Source organism: Chaetodon trifascialis, chromosome 6 (genome assembly GCF_039877785.1).
Source record: "Chaetodon trifascialis isolate fChaTrf1 chromosome 6, fChaTrf1.hap1, whole genome shotgun sequence".
Classification (NCBI taxonomy): Eukaryota; Metazoa; Chordata; class Actinopteri; order Chaetodontiformes; family Chaetodontidae; genus Chaetodon; species Chaetodon trifascialis.
In genome coordinates this window covers 17,170,076-17,188,115 of record NC_092061.1, presented here as the reverse complement: position 1 = coordinate 17,188,115, position 18,040 = coordinate 17,170,076, and the positions used below count along the sequence as shown (strand labels likewise).

Here is an 18,040-nt window from a genome sequence, read left to right as displayed (position 1 = left end):
GGGCTCTCAAAGATTTGAAACTTCTGCTGACTGAGCACTCCAAAGGTAAGAGCAGATCATCTCATCACAGGACAATGAATGAGGACATTTTCAGAATGGTGGATATGAATAGACATTTGTTTCACATTCAGCAGTTTCTGGGGGGGAACACGATACTGAATTTCTGAATGCCTGGAAGGAGTGGTCCCAGCTTGGTAAGGTCTCCTCATAAAGTGTGACAGCATGAAACAGGCCATGTTTCAGCACATAAGTCTTTGTCTTATGTTTTCCAGGTGTTAGTGCTGAGACTCACAAGATGTTGGAACAGGCTCTCTGTTTAACTGAGCTCCACGGAGCAGCCCAGCCCATCTTCATCACTCCAGGCTTCCTCCTCCTCTCACCTTTCATCTGTGTGACTCTCACGCTGCTGTCATGACTCTGCTCCAAAACGGCATTCAGGTCAATTGGAAGATTGGAAGATGTTTGTAAACGTACTTATGTCCCATCTGTAATCATTCAAAAGCAGGGCCATAGCCAAGATTTGTAAAAAAAAAAAAAAAAATGAGTGACTGAGTTCATGAGTACAATTATTTTTGATTTGCAAAAAAAAAAATCTCAGGTAAATCTTATGAGTACTTAAAGAAGGACTTTAGATTATATCTTCTGTAAATGTTCTTTTCTACCTTATGGTCTAAAAATTACCAGGTACATCATTACCAGGTACTGATGAAATGTAAACCCTTTATGATATTATGTAATCCCCTAAATTCCCAGAAATATTAGAGAGGACATGACCTCCATGTCCTAAGTGGTAGCTGTGGAATACATGTTTTTGGTATTCATATTGTATTTTTGTGTGAGTGTAAATTTTTGTTATGGATATTTGCTGTGTTTTTAATGTCCTTGAACCTGATGAGAAGTTGTTGTTGAGTTCCATCATTGTCAGGTGTTTCAATAAAAAAAGGAAACACCTCACATCAACAGGATAATCACAAAAAACTATGACAAAAATATCCACGGACAACCTTATTTTCATGAGTAAAACAAGACTAAAACTCAGTAAAACTGTTACAAAATGACATTTTTCATTGATGATATTCATCGTGTCATATATCTCAGATGATCTGTCTGCATTTCAGCCAGTATCAGTGAGGATCTAACAGATCCCTTAGGATCAGTAATGGTTATCTTATCTTGTTTTATTTGCAAGTGAGTAGGTAAGTGCAAGTAACGAAGTAATCTATGTACTATGATTCAAAGATTCACATTTGTCACATGCAAAGCCAAGGAAAAGAAGAAGTGTGCTGGACGAGGCTGAGGATATACAGGGGATGGAGTTCTCCATCCTTATGGCCTGATAAAATCACAAATATAATAATCAATACATTTCAGTATATAAACACCTTTTCTCAGCATTGAGAAAAGTCAATGGGTCTTCACTACAAAGACACCCCTTTTAAAATGTAGAATAAACTGTGCTCTCACACAGATTTTTTGGTAGAACTGGGACGCTTCACCTCCTTTGGTGGATTTATGTGTTTGATGTTGTCCTGAATCCAACAATGTTACATTTCGCCTGCTAAATCAGTCTTTGTCTGCTTAATTAAAATGACCCTTCCTGCATAGATTAGAAATCGGTGCATTTGTACTTTAATTTCCATTTGATTATGCTGAATGGATGGTCAATTTACATTTGCAAGGACTTCATCTGGCCCCACTAGACATGTGGGAGCAAGACTACAGTATGTTCACAGGAGCCATGCATGTGACTAAGTGAGACAGAATCCACTGCATGCACCGCTCTGTTTATTGTACTTTCTCCCCTTTTAATATAAAAAAAGGTCATTGTATGATTGAAACAAGACTGAGTCTATAGCCATGCTAGCAGCTCTGTGATGCTGTACTTATGCACAGTGAGTTAAATGCTAACGTCATGCTGGCAGTGCCAGCATGCTAACATGCTGACATTGCTGACATGCTGATGTTTAGCAGATAAAATGTTTACCATGTTCACTGTCTTATTAGTGTGTTGGCATGCTAAAATTAGCTTATTAGGACCAAAGTCACTCACCTTAACCCCTAGCCAACTTTCAATGAAATGGTTGTCGAGGCATTTCACTCAGAGCTGCAAATGTTAACCTCACATTTGCGTTTGATAAGAAGATAATTGATAATCAGGATTCATCATGTTGGAACCATGAATGTCCGTGCACAATTTTGTTTAAATTTGAAGATGATGATCTTGTTGACAGCTGTACTTTATTTGGAACTTGCCTTTTTGGATAGAGGTAAACAATGTAATATGGGTTTAATGGCTCTAAGGATAGACATCTTTTACAGTGAAATCTCTCTAGTTATGCTAATGAACCACCTTCCTAAATGCATGTCCACAAATGCTCTCCCCAGATTGATTGACTGATGGTGTAGCAGTCATTATTATCCCCATTAACCTACATTTAACAAGCACTTACACTTTAAATTGACACATCTGCTTAGGTGTCGATCATTGTGCCAACATTCCAGTTCTTCATTCACTAAAAATTGGTTTAGTGTCACTGTGATGTTTGCTTACACAATATTGTGCTGGCAATGTGGGAAGTTGTTTGGTCCACAACCAAAAGGATGAAGGATTGCAGCTATGAGCACTACTGCTCGCCATGCAAAGGAGAAAAAATGAAAAGTGTCAGCTCAGAATGAGACAGAAAGAACTGTAACTTGAAAGTCAAACACGTCAAATATTGTTCGACAAGGTACACTCTTTGCACAGCAGCCTTTATTGTGATACTTAAAATCACCATAAAAAAGATAAAATAATAAAGACACAAACAGATCCCAGTCCACATACTTTTGTGCACCTTTGTGGGGTTTTTCGATCTAAAGCCTTCAATTCCAATTAAGGTCAAGTCTGAATACTACAGAATACGATGATGCTATACATATTCTAGACAACAGTGTGCTTCCAACCTGTGTTTGTTTAAACCCAATTCAACACTGTTGGGATGAAGTGCAACTGCTACTGTGTACTCCTACTATACCCAGTGTTGGACCTCACTAATGCTCTTGTGGCTGAATGGAAACAAATCTGTACAGCCTGGTTCCAAGACCTTGTGCAAAACCCTGTCAGAATAGTGGATGCTGTTATGGCAACAGATTAATGCCTATTGATTTAAAATGATATATGCATGAAATCTTTGTGTGTTCACAGACTTTTGCCAATGTAGTGTATTTACAGAGGCATATACATTTTTTTTTTTGTATTGAAAGAGAACGTGCAAACATGAATAGGAACATAAAGTACATTGCATAAACCATTTCTGTCATAGTGGACAAACAATTCTACAGTCAAATAATATAGGGTTGAAAATGTCCACATTTTCTAATATCATAATTCACACTCACTACAATCAGTGGACACTTGGCTTCACATTTTAATTTATTGTTTTGTGAGGAGAGTGTAGTGTGTTATCATTTTTGCATCTGTTTACTGTCTAAATAATGGGTACACAATTAAGGGTTTTGTGCTTCATTACAGCTGTTGGCTTTGAATGAGAATGGTCTGCGTGTGTGTGCGTGTGCGTGTGCGTGTGAAGGGGGGTGGAGGGTGTCTAGCACATTGATGTGGTTTTTGTTCGTTGTTCTCTCCCAGGTGGAAGCTCAGCAAATGCATGAGGAGAACAGAGGTTCTGCACAGACTACAGAAACGACGAATGGACTGATGGCAAACCAACACAGAAACCATCCTTGGACACGTACAGAGTAAGTATGCTTACTCTAAATTGTCTTTCAGTGTTACTGGAATTGATAAAAATGTGAAAATAGCCTCCATGTTGTCTTGTATTTAGTTGTAGAAGTCTGATGCACCTTTTTTTTTTTTTACTTCTTTATGTCCACTGATCATTCAGTGCAGCATGCTGTCATGCTAACAATTCAGAGCTTTTACTTAAGTGAAAGTAGTAATACCACTGTGTAGAAATACTCTGTTACAAGGAAAAGTCCTGCATTCAAATCTTTACTGAGAGAAAGTACAAAAGTATTAGCATCAAATTATACTTGAGGTAATAGGCTGGTCAAAATAATGTATTGTGATTATTGATGCATTCAAGTACATTACTTTTAATGTTGCAGCTGGCAAATGTGAGTTTTTTTTTTTCTTTACTATATAAACAGATGGGCAGCTTCACCGAAGGATGAATAAGTATTATCCTATTCCATACTAATACACCAAAATGTATTTGTTGATTATATTTTTCTATTCTCAATCTAAATTAATAATACAACAATATGAGCAGTAACAGTGCAATGCAATAGGCTGGATTGCATTTCAAGGTGTGTTTCATTCAGTGGTGATACAAGTTCAGCATCTTCACTCATTTGTCTAATTGTAGCGATTGAGTAAATATAAAACAATGAATATTATGCCTTCAACAATCTGTTCTGAAAGACACAAGTAAGTGTGTGGGCTAAAAACATCATAATGAAATGCTAAACAGTGTAAATGATCTGTGGGAAGCCTTGTGAGTCAAGCAAATACACACCCACAGGCTCTTAGCTTTATGAGAGTGCATCCAGCCACAAGCCCTGTTGAACCAATCAAGCAATTCATTCATGCATTTAGTTCAATAGTGATTACTAATGTCCTAATGTCTGAAATCAAGTTATTTATTTATCTATTCCATCGATTCAAGCATTGCTGGTTTCACAGTTTCCACCATTCTTTTTTTACACACTTTGTGATTAATTTAGATTTTTTTATTCAAATTTCTACATGATGAATATATTCAGCGCCTGTAGAAATATCAGATCTCTGAGGACTGATGAAACTGTGACGTTCCTCAAATTAACTCACGAAACAAAGAAAAAAAATTTCATTACATTTTCTAAACAGTTTTCCATTGTTTGAGGTTTGGCTGCCGCGCTTCTTCTAATTATGCAATCTTGTTGCAACCTTTTCTTCTGCAACAATTTGGTGGCACCAGACTGGAGAATGAGCACCGCCAAGTGTTTATCTCAGTGTGTCCAACTCCTGACATGTGCATAAGGTTAAGGGATGAGAACTCACATTCATTTGCATTTTCTTTAGCTGATTTTTAGGAAATTTGGCCAAAGTTGTGCTAGATTTGGATGTAAAACTGATTAATATCAATTTTGATAATACAGTCTTTGCCTAAAACTGATACGTTTGACACAAAATATATATGTTTCTCTCTGTGAATTCTTGCATTCTTGAAAGCACAACGATCCCGTTAATCTTCATCATTACACATTCTGTTTCAACCCTTTAATCATAAACAAGCCTCTTAAGATCAAAACTATGTCTTTGGCATGTTTCCCTTCAATATCCCCTCATATTTACTCGTGAAAATTCAGCATTGCAATTTGTGCCATGTGTAGACAATAAAGGATCAGCCCTTACATGGCCATATTGAGGATCATGAAAGCCTATGTGATCAGACGGAGAGCTTTCCTTGCAGAGGACCAATAACTGATCTTCATAGTACAAAGCTCCGCAGCCTCTTTTCATGTCACTTTCATTGAGTGGAGGGCCACAGTGCGAGCTCTATAAAGTGGCTGGGCCCATTCAAGGGACTAAAGAGGACAAAGCTGAGCTCACTGTGGTGCCACAGACTCACAACCGAAATAGGAATGAAGCAAAGGGAAAAGGGAGGGGAAAGCATTAAGAGCAAGAGACAGAACGAGAGAGAGAGAAAGAGAGTAATGTTAAATTCATCCGCTGAATACATTTGCTAGAAATGGATAAAAAGTGAATCTATGCAAACGATAGGTTCAATGCTGTTTGTTGTCTTAAAATGACAGCTGTTGTATAGGATGTGTTTTTTCATCATAATGCCAACTCAGAATCACTTTAAAAAACCCAACACCAACCAGGACAAGGGTTTGTTTTAGTGTTACTGTTGTTTTAATTTAGATTTACTTAGATGTATAAAATATGGTTTGGTTGTAAAATTAGATGACACTTCTTCTTACTGATTGTTTCTAATAAGTGAATCTTTTGCACTTAGGGTGTTGTACGCACATTATTTTGTAAAAGAAATTATGAATTTAAATGTAAAAGTTGAGTTTGTTATGAAGTTAATATAGCATTAATGCTATAATCAAATGAAGCTCTCTTTAATGTGTTTCACTATAGACGTACTTGTGTAATTACCTAATACAGTGAGACAGAGCTGAAGAACAAGCTTAGCCCATCAAACCAACGTGACATGTCCTTTTCAACATCCTGAATCTCCTCAGTTAGACTTCTGTACCTCCTTGTCTAACATATAACCATATGCAGTAGCTTTCATTACCTCGCACATGTAACTACGTTGTTATTTACATGCTCTGAGTGCTTTGTCTTTCATGTGTGCACACTTTCCCAGCTGACACCATGGAAGAAGCTGTATGGTGGTTTCCTCATGGCTCCCAGGGAGCTCTGCAGTAGGATGCATGTCTATGTCTCCATTAGGACGATCCCACAGATGACTTCTCACCTCTGCTTTCTCATCCTGTCCAGCTTGGCAGTCTCATCCCAATTGGGTGAGTTCACAGTCCTCTTATTGTTAATCACCAGATGTTTGTTGGCCGGTTAACATCATGAATAATTAGTTGAGTACACAGATAAACTGACTAAGCACTACACTGCAATGAATGTGTCTCGATTTATCTGATACCTGAGCCAAAATCTACTAAATGCCAACATACTGTATAAAGATACTCCAATGAAATAATTATGAAGTAATGGTGACCAGTGGTGGAAGAAGTAGTCAGATCCTTTAAAATCAAAGTAACTTCTAACCATAGCAGTTAAATGAATAGTAAAAAGTACAATACTTCCCATAAGTAATGTACAAGTACCTCAAATTGTACTTAAATACAGTTCTTGAGTTCATGTGTTATTTATACTGTGTGTTCCAGGTTTGGAGGATGTTTTCTTCAGTCCCCAGGACCAGGCAGTCAGAGAGGGAGAGGGAGTTTTCTTCCAGTGTGTGTCAGGTGAAAGTTCCCCTCCTGCAAGCATCACGTGGCTCAAAGATGGCACACTGGTCACAGGAGGTAGACAGATTCAGGTGAGCACCAATGCAGCTTAGGCTGATCCATGTGACAGGTTATTAGAAGGGAAATCAAACTCCATTTTCCTCGTAGGACTTCTCTCTAAACCAGCCAGAAATACAATGCAGCAAAGCCCTTCAAATGTTTCAGGATTTGGAAATCCGGCGAATAGGCTGGACCTTTCATGGCTACTAATAGTGATGGTTATCAGGTGGTGCTGTGATGTCGCCAGCCTCAGCCGAGTGCCTATGTATGTGACCAATGTGCAGTGGTGGAATGGAGCTAAGTACATGTACTCTAGTACAATACTGTACTTAAGTACAATTTCAGGGTACTTGTATGTCACAAGTATTTCTATTTTCTGCATCTTTATACTTTTACTCCACTGCATTTCAGAGGCAAATATTGTACTGTTTCCTTTCCTCTCCAAATTTTGTGATTCTGAATTTAAATGTTTCTGATAAAGTGAAGGATTAAGTGTCATTTATAGGTTGAAAAATGTTCCTACTTCTTTAGCTGAAAAAAATTATTTAAAAAACTTGAATTGCCTGGAAAATTACTACATGGGCTCGGGAACACTTCATAAAACTGTTGTCAGGAAAGACTTCTTTATGTTTTACACAGTATCACAACTTTTATGGAATCGTAGTGACAGTAATAAAACACTAACAGGGATCATTTTTTTGCAGAATAAATACTTCTACTTGCAGGACTTGTTACATTTTGTGGCATTAGTACTTTTACTTAGGTAAAGGATCTGAATACTTCTTCCACCACTGCTCATGTGTAAACAAAACCCTTCCCCACTGTCTCCATGACCCACGTGACACTGAGGCAGACTCCAGCTCCACCCACAGATAAAGAACCAGATGAGTGAGACAAGCGGCTTTGCTTACAAAATGAATTAATCAAGTGTGCAAGTGTTTCAAACGTGGCCCAACATTGCCTGACACTGCAGTTTTTTGGCAGCTGGGAATAGCTGAGCTTAAGCAGCTCTTTGGAAGACAAACGATGAAACCTCCTGTGCCCATAGAGCTTGCACACCGAAGGCACTGGCTAAAATGCTGGGTGAGCATACAAATGCAGTTTAATGTCAGGGTGTCACAAGCTTCAGAGAGGCACTAAAAAACCTCAGAACCTGCAAAACAGAGCAGTGGATTCAAACTAGACACACGTCTGATTTATTTATTTATTTATTTATTTATTGTTAATCAAGATAGGATGAAGACGAAATCCATTGCACTTTTTGACCCAGATGTATTCATCTGTATGCTTGTGTTTTTCATGTTCAGGGTGTGTATGGAGGTGGTAGCCAGAAAAAGACCTCAGGCACTCTACATCTTTTTAACATAACATTAGAGGATGATGGGATGTACATTTGTGTCACACACAATCCTTTACTGAATATCAGCAAGAGGAGCAAGGCAGCTAAACTGACTGTGCAGGGTGAGTTTATGCTTTTTATTCTATATTTATCAATTGTTCTTGCTTCAATGCAGTTACAGTATTTTTGTCAGTATTGAAAGAGGGCAGCATCAGGCAGAATGTGGTCACAAAAATGTTGCTTTCATTGAAAAAATTTCCATTAAAAAAATATCTTTATTCTACTTTTTTTAAGAACCATTGCTACATTGAATGACTTATTTACATACTTTTTTGCAGTGGGGTTAATATATTAAAGTGTTGGCACCTTGTAGGGGTCCCAAGAAGACTGCAGATCATCCAGGGCCCTGACAACACCACTGTTGCTGTGGGAACAGAGGTCTCCATGCACTGTGCTGTTCGTGGCTTCCCTGTTCCCATGGTGCATTGGTTCAAAGACGGCTGCCTGCTCACAAACTGCTCGGCCTCGTTCAGCCTCCAGAACAATGGACAGCTCCTCACATTCAGGTCCAGAGTAACATTAATTTTTTCCTGTTTTTGAGTTCTTAATGACGATCCAAGCACTATGCATTATAAATGTTATGCTTGTTTTACTTGGAGTTTGTCCAAGAATATGTTTAATATCAATGGCAGATAATTGATGTCACTATTAAGCAGGACCATAAACATTTTTCAAGAGCAGTTCCTGAAGGGGATACTAAAGGTGGGTTATGTAATGTGGAATTGCTAGTGTCTGTCAGTGGCTCGAATTCAAATATCTTTGTTTTAGTGTCTATAATTAGCTTCAATTACTATTATTATTATTATTTAGAATTACACAGTTATGTTTACAAAATGTTGAGGGGCACAGGTCATGTTTTTCCCTGTCCCTCCTGTAGTGTCCACCCATGTTTAATTAACAAGTTGTGATCCACACAGTCTGGAGTTTTGATGCTCTAAAAGTGCTTTCATATTCCTCTCAGACAGAATTTTAAGTCTTATTTCTGGCTGTGTTTTCAGGAATGTGACCAAGGAGGATGAGGGCTTGTATCACTGCGAAGCATCGAACCAGAAAGAGTCAGTCAAGTCGCAGCCAGCCTTCCTTCTTGCAGCCGGTACCATATGCCTTAAAAATGCCCTTAAAAATATTTTTATTATACTCATTAAGAGCTACATTATTCACATTTTTTATTATTTATTATTGCACTATTTATTTTAGTTAGCATAAACTGAAAAGTACATACATAAATATGACACACATACATTTACATGACACACATGTTGTTTCCAGACATGGACTGGAGATTCGTCCAGCAGCCCACAAACCTGACGGTGAGGAGAGGAGAAAATGTTACCATCACCTGCAGGCCTCCATTCAGCAGACCAGCAGCTCAGGTGTCCTGGTTCAAAAACAACCAGCTTCTCCCTCCCACAGCTCATGTCACTGTGCTGCCCAGTGGAGACCTCTTCTTCCACAGGTGTGTCTGCATGTATGTGTGCATGTGTAAGTGTTTTGGTTTGTTGTTGCACTTTTTGTGTGCTGTAGTTGAGAGCATGATAGTGGGCAGATGGATCAACAGTGGTTAATAGAGATATAAGAGAAATGGTAAATAATGATGAAGGGTTAACTTTTAATAAGGGTGTTCATTATTCAACCTCTACATTATATTATGCAGTTTGATTAATTTTGTATGTTTAGTGAAACAATTGCAGTTACCCAACTACAAAACCTACTCTTAATAAAACTCTTCATAGCATTAGTATACTGTAAAATCCTTAGTTCTTCTTGTTTTTCATGGTTACTACAAGCTTGCGTGTTTTGTCATTATTCTCTGCAGTGTCCAGGAATATGACAGTGGGAGCTACTTCTGCAGGGCCTCCAACATCCACCTTCAAAGATTTCTCACCTCTAGAAGAGCAACCCTAACTGTTTTGGGTATGACACTACAATAGACCTGCCATACTCCATACTGTGCCAGTGGACACTCAAACTGGTGCTTCATCTGCGTATATAATAAGTTTAAGTCTTGTTCTCTTCTCCCCCTGGCAGCCCCTCCATCAGTGAAACTGTGGCCCCAGGTGTTGACGGTGCCTGTGGGTGCTCGGGTGGTGCTGGAGTGTCAGGTGTCTGGTCACCCTCCACCCTCCATCAGCTGGGTGAAGAGAGGCCACTCTAAGCAGACTGGGGGCAAGATTGCTTTGGGGTGAGTTCATTTTTGGCGACTTAATTGAAAAGGAAAGAGGGTTCATCATATTTTTTGTCTTGTAAATTACAAACGACATCTGCCTTATAGTATATGACCATTTACACCTTTCGCACACAGACTGAGAAATGCCACTCTCCACATCCAGTCAGCCAGGAGCTATGACGAGGGAATGTATGTGTGCGAGGCCTCGAACACACTGGGCCAAAGTCGTAGCACAGCAATGCTCCGAGTTGCTGGTAAACGTTATACTAACTTAAATGTGATGTAATGTACCAACTGCTTCTAAAATAATGGTTGAGTCCAGTTGACTTGCAAACTTACAAACCTCTTAAAAAGACACATTGTACAAAAGTGTGTTGTCAGAGATGGAGACGGTATGTGAAAAAAAGGGCAATTGTATAATGAAGGTTCAAAGAATGTGCAACAGACGAGTGTATGAGATCCACACACAGAAGCTAGTGAGTCGGCAGAGAGTGAACAGGGAGGAAGAGAGTTTAGCTCCAGATTATTCCTGACAAACAGACTGACAGGGCATAGACTGGAGAACAAGGCAGGCACTTGAGAACAAAAGGGGTCAGCCAGGCAGACAAGGCCAAAATAGCAATAAGTACTTTTGGAACTCTGTTGGTTGTCATCCACTAGGATGAACATGCAATTCGACAAACACTGGGTGGAAGGCTGGTGCTTATATACTGTGGCAGCAGGTGAATCTTGATTGAATGATTAGAAGAAGGTGTGCTAAGGAGAAGAGGAGGCCGGGCCAGACCTGCCAGCCACGCCCTGCAGTTAGACTCTCACATGAAAGACAGGAGCCAGTGGGGAAGGGAGATGCAAAGGCACAATAGGACAAAAAGGAGGGGAAACTGCAGATCCCAACACTAAAATACTCCACTTTCCTCTTTCTCCCTGACAGTGAGTCCCATCATAGTGACTTTTATAGGTCAGGTGAGCTGTGGGATCGGGGATTCAGTGGTCCTGCCATGCAGGGCTGTAGGGATTCTGCCCATCACATATTCCTGGACCAGGGGCAGAGCAGACACACAGCCCCCCATCAGAACCACTAAAGACACACACATTGATGGTGAGTCCAAAGTGTATATGGATTTTGCTATTATTTTCACCAGGTTCTCATTGGAAGTTGTTTCAGCAGCAAACATCAACAGCATCCTCAGAAGAAGAGGAAACACACATGAATACTTTAGTATCTAAACTGAATGTGAATATGTTTCAGCTCTCTGTGATTTGTGACTTGTTATCTCATGGCCTGTGTAGAAGATGGAGCTCTACATATTTCCAGCGTGCAGTATTATGATGCAGGGGAGTATTACTGTACCGCTGAGAACCGAGCAGGACGACATCAGAGACGGGCCATCCTCATTGTTACAGGTATCTACACATCCACTCTTACTTCTTCAGAGGTAGAGTGACAAATAAATCCTTGCTGATTGTCTTTCATGCTGTCCTCTGTCCTAAGCTGAACATCATGCAGCTGATAAAGGCAAGCAGACAAGACTGGTTTTGTCTGCTGTGAGTAATGATGTTGTGATAATCTCTGCTGTGGCTTATGTAGTGTAGTTCTGCTTTCAGAACAGTGTACAGATGCGGTATTAGATTTTCATGTGCAGTCTCCATCCAGAAGCTGTGACTTATTCTTGATCATGCGTGCTCTTTGCAAATTCATTTGTGGTGACTTTCAGCTGTCCTATCACTGCTCTGATATTTGTGGCTGATTACCTGCTTATTACTTGTTATGTGGCTTACGATTGTGCCAAACATTGTGCCTGCACTGAAACTAAGAATCTTTGTTGTCATAATTTTCTAGAGCACCAACAATGGCAAAGAACTGCCATTTTCCCAATCCAGTGACTCTGTGGTGGAGCAACACCTTAAGACAACACATCATCCACATGTGCAGGCACAGCATAACAAGGCCACATGTAAGTACTTACGGACAAAACTTAGTTTTCTTTATATAGCTCCAGCCATTAGTTTTATGGGTTATGATGTACTCATCAAGGTGTCTATTGTCTATTTTACTCATTTTATTGACAGACTATAGTAGTAGACATACTTACAAAGCTATCAAAAATTAGCTCACAGATGCTTTTAGCTGTCTCCAGGAAGCATTGATCCATCGAGAGTGTTTCTGTAAAACTGTGTACAGACTGACCACCTGGTTTAGCTTTTACTGACCACATTTACTGTAGTTATGTGCAATCAGGGTAAGCAATTTTTCAGGTGCATTCATTTGAAAGCTAATCTAGCAACAGTTTTGGTTTATTTACACCCTAATAACTAACTACCAGCTGCTCATGTTTGATCAGATGAGGTATTACTTTGGTGAAACTGTATTGGGTATATCAAAGAATTAAGTAATTAACTGTTTTTCTTTTCTCTCTCTCTCTCTCTCTCTCTCTCTCTCTCTCTCTCTCTCTCTCTCTCTCTTTTTTCTCTCCCTTATCACACTGCGATGTTACAGCAAACAGAGCTACCACATATTCTGCAATTTCAAGGGTGGTAGTGACTGATCAAAAGATGCCATCACGGTCACTTGGCCCTCTTTTAGAGCACCACCTGAATCAGCCAACAACCAATCCAACCCAATCATTAGAACTGCAGATACCTTCTATGTCAAAACATTCAAACATACAGTCAGTAGATCTCTACACCCAAATGCCATTGACCAGTGAACCTCTTTTAATTTCAAATAGTGAACCACCAATAACACACAGTCAAACATCAGTCGCCACCAGTGAAGTGTTGGGTACAAGTGTTCAGTATCTGCTCACTGAAAGTAAATCGCAATGGACATTAACATCATCACATACACAATTTCAGCATCAAATCAGTGACAAATTGTTGATAGAGCCTGATTCTCAGGTATCTAATATCCGTGCTGTGTCTCTAGCCAGTGAAATCACAGAGTCCTTCACTGAGACTTCTGTGTCTCCACCACTGTCAAAGCTTCCAGTGGGTAAATCCGGTGGCTTTCTCAAGTTGGATTCATATTTACAGGCTCCAACACAGAGTCCTGTAACTCAAACTAAGAGGAACCACTCTGGTCTAATCACCCAATCTTCTGCTTCACAAGCTGAATTGCACCAAACTCAACATCACCAGCTGCTTACAGAAAGCCAACTTTACCAGTCCTACCATAAACCAACTTCAAGACAGATTTCTCAAATCAAACTCAAGGACCCAGGTCAACCTTTACATCAGAAAACACATCATCAAACCTCACCGAAGCTCTCACAAATATCTCAGTCTGATCCTCAACAATCATTCACTCAAAGTCTATCTTTGAAGTTCCATCTTGAGCTGTCGACAATACAGCACTATCTGCCTTCCAAGGAGCCTTCACCTCCTTTGGTCACAAAGGCTCAACAATCCCAAATGCACAGTCAACCTTCAACCACACTGTCCAAGCCAGCTTCGACCATATCTACACTTCCTCAGTCCCAACCTCAATCATCTCCAACACAACATCCACTGGTCCACTCACAAGCTACCCCACCACAGACAGAAATGTTTCCACTCCAATACAGAAACACTTTTAAAGTCCAGCCTTCAATCTCAACCATTCCTCCTCCAGATGAGACCTCTGATCCTCCAACTCTGGATCCTGAGATTACTGTTGTCCATCAGGTCAACATGTCCAATCAGGTACAACTAAATACTACCCAGCAAGGTAACCCATTTCAGTCAGCTAAATCCGCCAATGACACAGAGCTTACAGAGTGGCTAAAGAGAAACACCTCCCAATCACCTATGACCAGCAATGACCCAAGGTAGGTAAATAAAAAGATGACGGAGTGATGGATATTGTGCAGATGTAGTTCCTGCTGTGTTGATTAAAAAAAAACCAAAAAAAAAACAGCACAGCAAAGCAGCAAGATTTCACTTTCATTTGTGTTCTACACTCCAGAGTAACGCAGCAGTCTCCGTCATGGCTACCCGTGCTAGAGAAACATGACATCCCCATCGTGGTGGGAGTGGGTGTATCTTTGGCCTTCATCTTCATTACTGTTACCTTCTATTCAGTGGTCCAGAAGAATGAACCTGCACCAACAAGCCGAGCAGGTCTGAGATCCTCAGCCGTACATAAACCTTCCAAAAATCCTTATTATTCAAGGAATACTTTAACATTTTGTAAAATATGATCTCACCAATTTTACACAAAGACTGTTCGCAGATTTTGGGGATGACTGCGTATGTAAATAAATAACATGAATAAGACTGCAAGTTTGAAATTTTTTTAAAAATGAGGCCATTGTGGAGTTAGAACAAAGTGAGCTTAGGAGGCTGCAGCTAGCTCCTCATCTCTACTTGAGGCCAATAATTTAAGATTACATTAGCTACTACTAGCAGACACTGCAGAATCTCCAAACATTAGTGTTTGAGTTGTATTGTGTGTAATGCAGGCACCTGTATGGAATAAAAACTATGTTTTCTCTAGTTCAGCTGCCTCAATTATAATAATTTTTTCAAATTGCCCATATTAAGTCTAACAATGTTCATACAATGCTAAATTTGTAGAGTGTTCTTTTAAATATAAGGCTACAACCAGCCGCCTTTAGCTTAGTTTTGCACAAAGACTGGAAACAGGAGGAACACAGTTAGCTTGGCTTGGTGCAAAGGTAGCAAAATCTGCCTATTAGCACCTCTAAACCTCACTAATTAACACATTACATCTTGTTAATTTAATTTGTGTTTCTCTGTTTCCTCCCTGTTTCCATTCTGTATGCTAGCTACTCACTGTGTCTTCCTGTTTAATAGACAACTATGATAATGGTGTCAATTTTCTCTTCACCAGAAAGCGAATAAAGCATATTTACCAAAATGTTGAACCATTCCTTTAGAGCCAATTTACATATCCTTGACAGCTCAGAGGAATCTAGGCGTGCCCATGAGACATGCTGAACGTCGCACTGCAGGACGAACATATGAAAACAGGTAAATACACTCTTATACAGGACAAAAAAGTAAATGAGATGAGGCCTTGCAATTCATCCTTTTGCCTCTTCGTGATAGATGCAGCAAACTTAACTATTATGTTTCTTGTCCAGAGCTTTTGAAGACGATGATTGTGTGGCTGTGATTGAGCAAAGCCCCAACACATCAGACACCCGAGCCCGACCTCCAGGACCCAGTCTGGTCACGGTACAGATGGAGCCCACATTTGAGGATCTTCAAGAGGGCACACCGCCTTCTCTGGACAATCATTCAGTCACTGTAGAGACTTATCCTGAGCCCATTCTTGACACAAAGGTTTGATAACTCAGGACCACATGAACATGACATGGTGAAACATTTGTCAAGAGGCATTTTTTGTCTGACTTTTCATAGAATTTTGGTCCTCTGGGTATGAACAAGAAAATGTGAAAGTTGTAATTAATAAGCACTATAGGATAATAACTTATTTTGTAGCTATATTAGTACCATGTGAGTCAACTTCAGAATAGATATAACAAAAGCAGTCTTTTCCGTAGAATTTAATTGAAAAAAAACAAAACAAAACAAAACTGAATCCTCTGAATAAGAATAACAAAACTATTTGGTTTCCCCTACGTTCTTCTTATTATAAACCTCTGTGAGGCCTATTGGACATAATGTGCACTTGTAGTGTTATTTGTTTTTGTTTGTATCTGTGGTTTAGAATTAAGTTAGCTTAGGCCAGTGGCTTGAGGTTACATTAGCTGCTGCTAGTTTAACACACACAAATTTAATCATCATTAAATTATCATAAATTTAATTTTATTGCTTACTCTTTCAGCTTGATGCTTCTCTGGAGGAGGAGAAGGGCTGCAGTTTGTCGCAGCCCAGCATCCAGCTGCAGTGTGCTGAGGATTGGACCAGTAACAGAGGAGACAACCGCAGCCCATGTCAGGATGCCTTGCCTCCTCCATCATCCTTACCCTCCCATTCACCTTCCCCCTCTCCACCATCCAGACGTGAGGAAGGTCTGCGCTCCTCATTAACCCTGCAAAGTGCTGAGGCATGTGTGGCACCCATCCACCACAGCCTCAGCATCTCACATGGCAACCCTCCCCTACTTCTGTCTCACCATGTCTCCTTGGGCCTCACTACAGTTGCAGTGGATGTCCATTTTTACCCAGCAGCCACTGCTTCAATGGCAGTAGGAACCAGCACTCATATCAGTTCACTCTCAAATTCCACTTCCGTGGCTGCACCTCTGTTCAGTACCCCATTACTTAACAGTCAGGAGAATGACCAATCAGCTGCCAGATTTCATCAGAGTAAGTAGTTACTAATTAATGTATCAAGTCCCATAAGCAACCATTTCCTGCTGTAACTATACCACTATAGTTACATGATTAGGGTGCCTCATAAATTGCTATACTGCAAGAAAGCGTAATTGAATGAATGAAAACATATGTTCATAATTGAATGTAATATTTTGGAACTTTGAACACAGTCAGACTAGCTGTTTCCACATGTTCTCAGTCTTTATGCGAAGTTGCTAATTGCCTCCTGGCTTCAGCTACGTATTAAACACACAAACGTGAGAGTAACATTCGTCTCTCTCAGCAAGAAGGCAAATTAAGCATGTGTCCCTGTGTTGAATCCTCCTAAACTTAGGTCAAACTATGGCCTAACATTCTATATTATCATCCACATCTTGTTGTAAATGTGTATTTCATAGCTTTAGCACAGCACTTTCTGTATTAATCCCTGTTGTTACATCAATTACTGTCATGTGACAGTTTGAGTGTAGGACAGTAACACGCTACTTCTGAGTACAACTTCTAGTCTTGCTTTTGACTTTGTGTTACTTTTTACATTTCATTATTTTCTGAAACATGAAAGAGAAAATGCACACGTAGCCTTATTGTAATTTTACTTATTTAGGCATCATGTATCACGCTGATTCTTATTGTGTTATTGGTTGTGTGTTCAAGTACAGTCTGACTTCAGTGTGTTGTACAGTATTGAGCTCTTTAGTGAAACAGCCAAGGATTCTTTACTTCGTCAGAAAATATTGCATTTTGTTTTTGTGATTGTACACACTGTTTCAGTAACCTGCTCATTCTCTTATATTAAGATACTTGACTGTTAACACCTTTTCTGAAACCAAAGGAGGGTTAGAGGGACTGTATCAATAAACATTAGACAATACAACCAAAGTCCTGAGTGATATTTTTGCATTTAACTCAGACATGCTTGATAACCTTATGCTTTAATGTATGTTGTTAAGTTCTACAACTTATCAAAAGCCCTAATTATAACCACATGCTCCAAATATCATCACTTCAGATCCTCTATCAGTGTCTGCTCAGTAATCAGTTTATACAGGCTCCTGTTTCCCATGAATTCTTTCTTTTTTAATGTTTTGTTTAGGAACAGCTCTTTGGTATACACCTGTTTCAATTCAGCATCCTATTTGAACAGGTACAGGTACTATATGCTTTCCTCAAGGCAAT

General features: G+C 39.6%; 2 protein-coding genes across 3 annotated transcripts; both read left to right on the top strand.

The window, feature by feature from the left end:
* Positions 1-3,631: 3,631 nt before the first annotated feature.
* Positions 3,632-12,767, top strand: LOC139332184 (protein sax-3-like). Its single transcript, XM_070963917.1, has 15 exons — positions 3,632-3,735; positions 6,360-6,516; positions 6,895-7,046; positions 8,322-8,475; positions 8,727-8,919; positions 9,412-9,506; positions 9,683-9,869; positions 10,230-10,327; positions 10,442-10,595; positions 10,716-10,834; positions 11,512-11,679; positions 11,871-11,984; positions 12,073-12,125; positions 12,421-12,535; positions 12,763-12,767. The coding sequence occupies exons 2-15, from the start codon at positions 6,396-6,398 to the stop codon at positions 12,765-12,767; spliced, it is 1,728 nt and encodes a 575-aa protein (XP_070820018.1). The 5' UTR covers positions 3,632-3,735; positions 6,360-6,395.
* Positions 12,768-13,065: 298 nt separating this feature from the next.
* Positions 13,066-17,743, top strand: LOC139333204 (mucin-4-like). Of its 2 annotated transcripts, none has more exons than XM_070965503.1 (5): positions 13,066-14,386; positions 14,524-14,678; positions 15,482-15,551; positions 15,665-15,866; positions 16,372-17,743. In XM_070965503.1, exons 1-5 carry the CDS (start codon positions 13,134-13,136, stop codon positions 16,861-16,863), a joined length of 2,172 nt encoding a protein of 723 aa, XP_070821604.1. In that variant the 5' UTR covers positions 13,066-13,133; the 3' UTR covers positions 16,864-17,743. The 2 variants fall into 2 exon arrangements, with proteins under 2 accessions (XP_070821604.1, XP_070821603.1); XM_070965502.1 differs by having other exon boundaries at positions 15,458-15,551.
* The last annotated feature ends 297 nt before the right edge of the window (positions 17,744-18,040 follow it).

Coding starts and splice junctions, on each gene's coding strand:
- LOC139333204 (XM_070965502.1), top strand. CDS start 13,134: ATGCCATCACGGTCACTTGGCCCTCTTTTAGAGCACCACCTGAATCAG. Junction 15,552..15,664: donor GGACGAACATATGAAAACAG/GTAAATACACTC, acceptor TTTCTTGTCCAG/AGCTTTTGAAGACGATGATT. Junction 15,867..16,371: donor AGCCCATTCTTGACACAAAG/GTTTGATAACTC, acceptor TTACTCTTTCAG/CTTGATGCTTCTCTGGAGGA.
- LOC139332184 (XM_070963917.1), top strand. CDS start 6,396: ATGGCTCCCAGGGAGCTCTGCAGTAGGATGCATGTCTATGTCTCCATT. Junction 11,680..11,870: donor TAAAGACACACACATTGATG/GTGAGTCCAAAG, acceptor TGGCCTGTGTAG/AAGATGGAGCTCTACATATT. Junction 11,985..12,072: donor GGCCATCCTCATTGTTACAG/GTATCTACACAT, acceptor CTCTGTCCTAAG/CTGAACATCATGCAGCTGAT.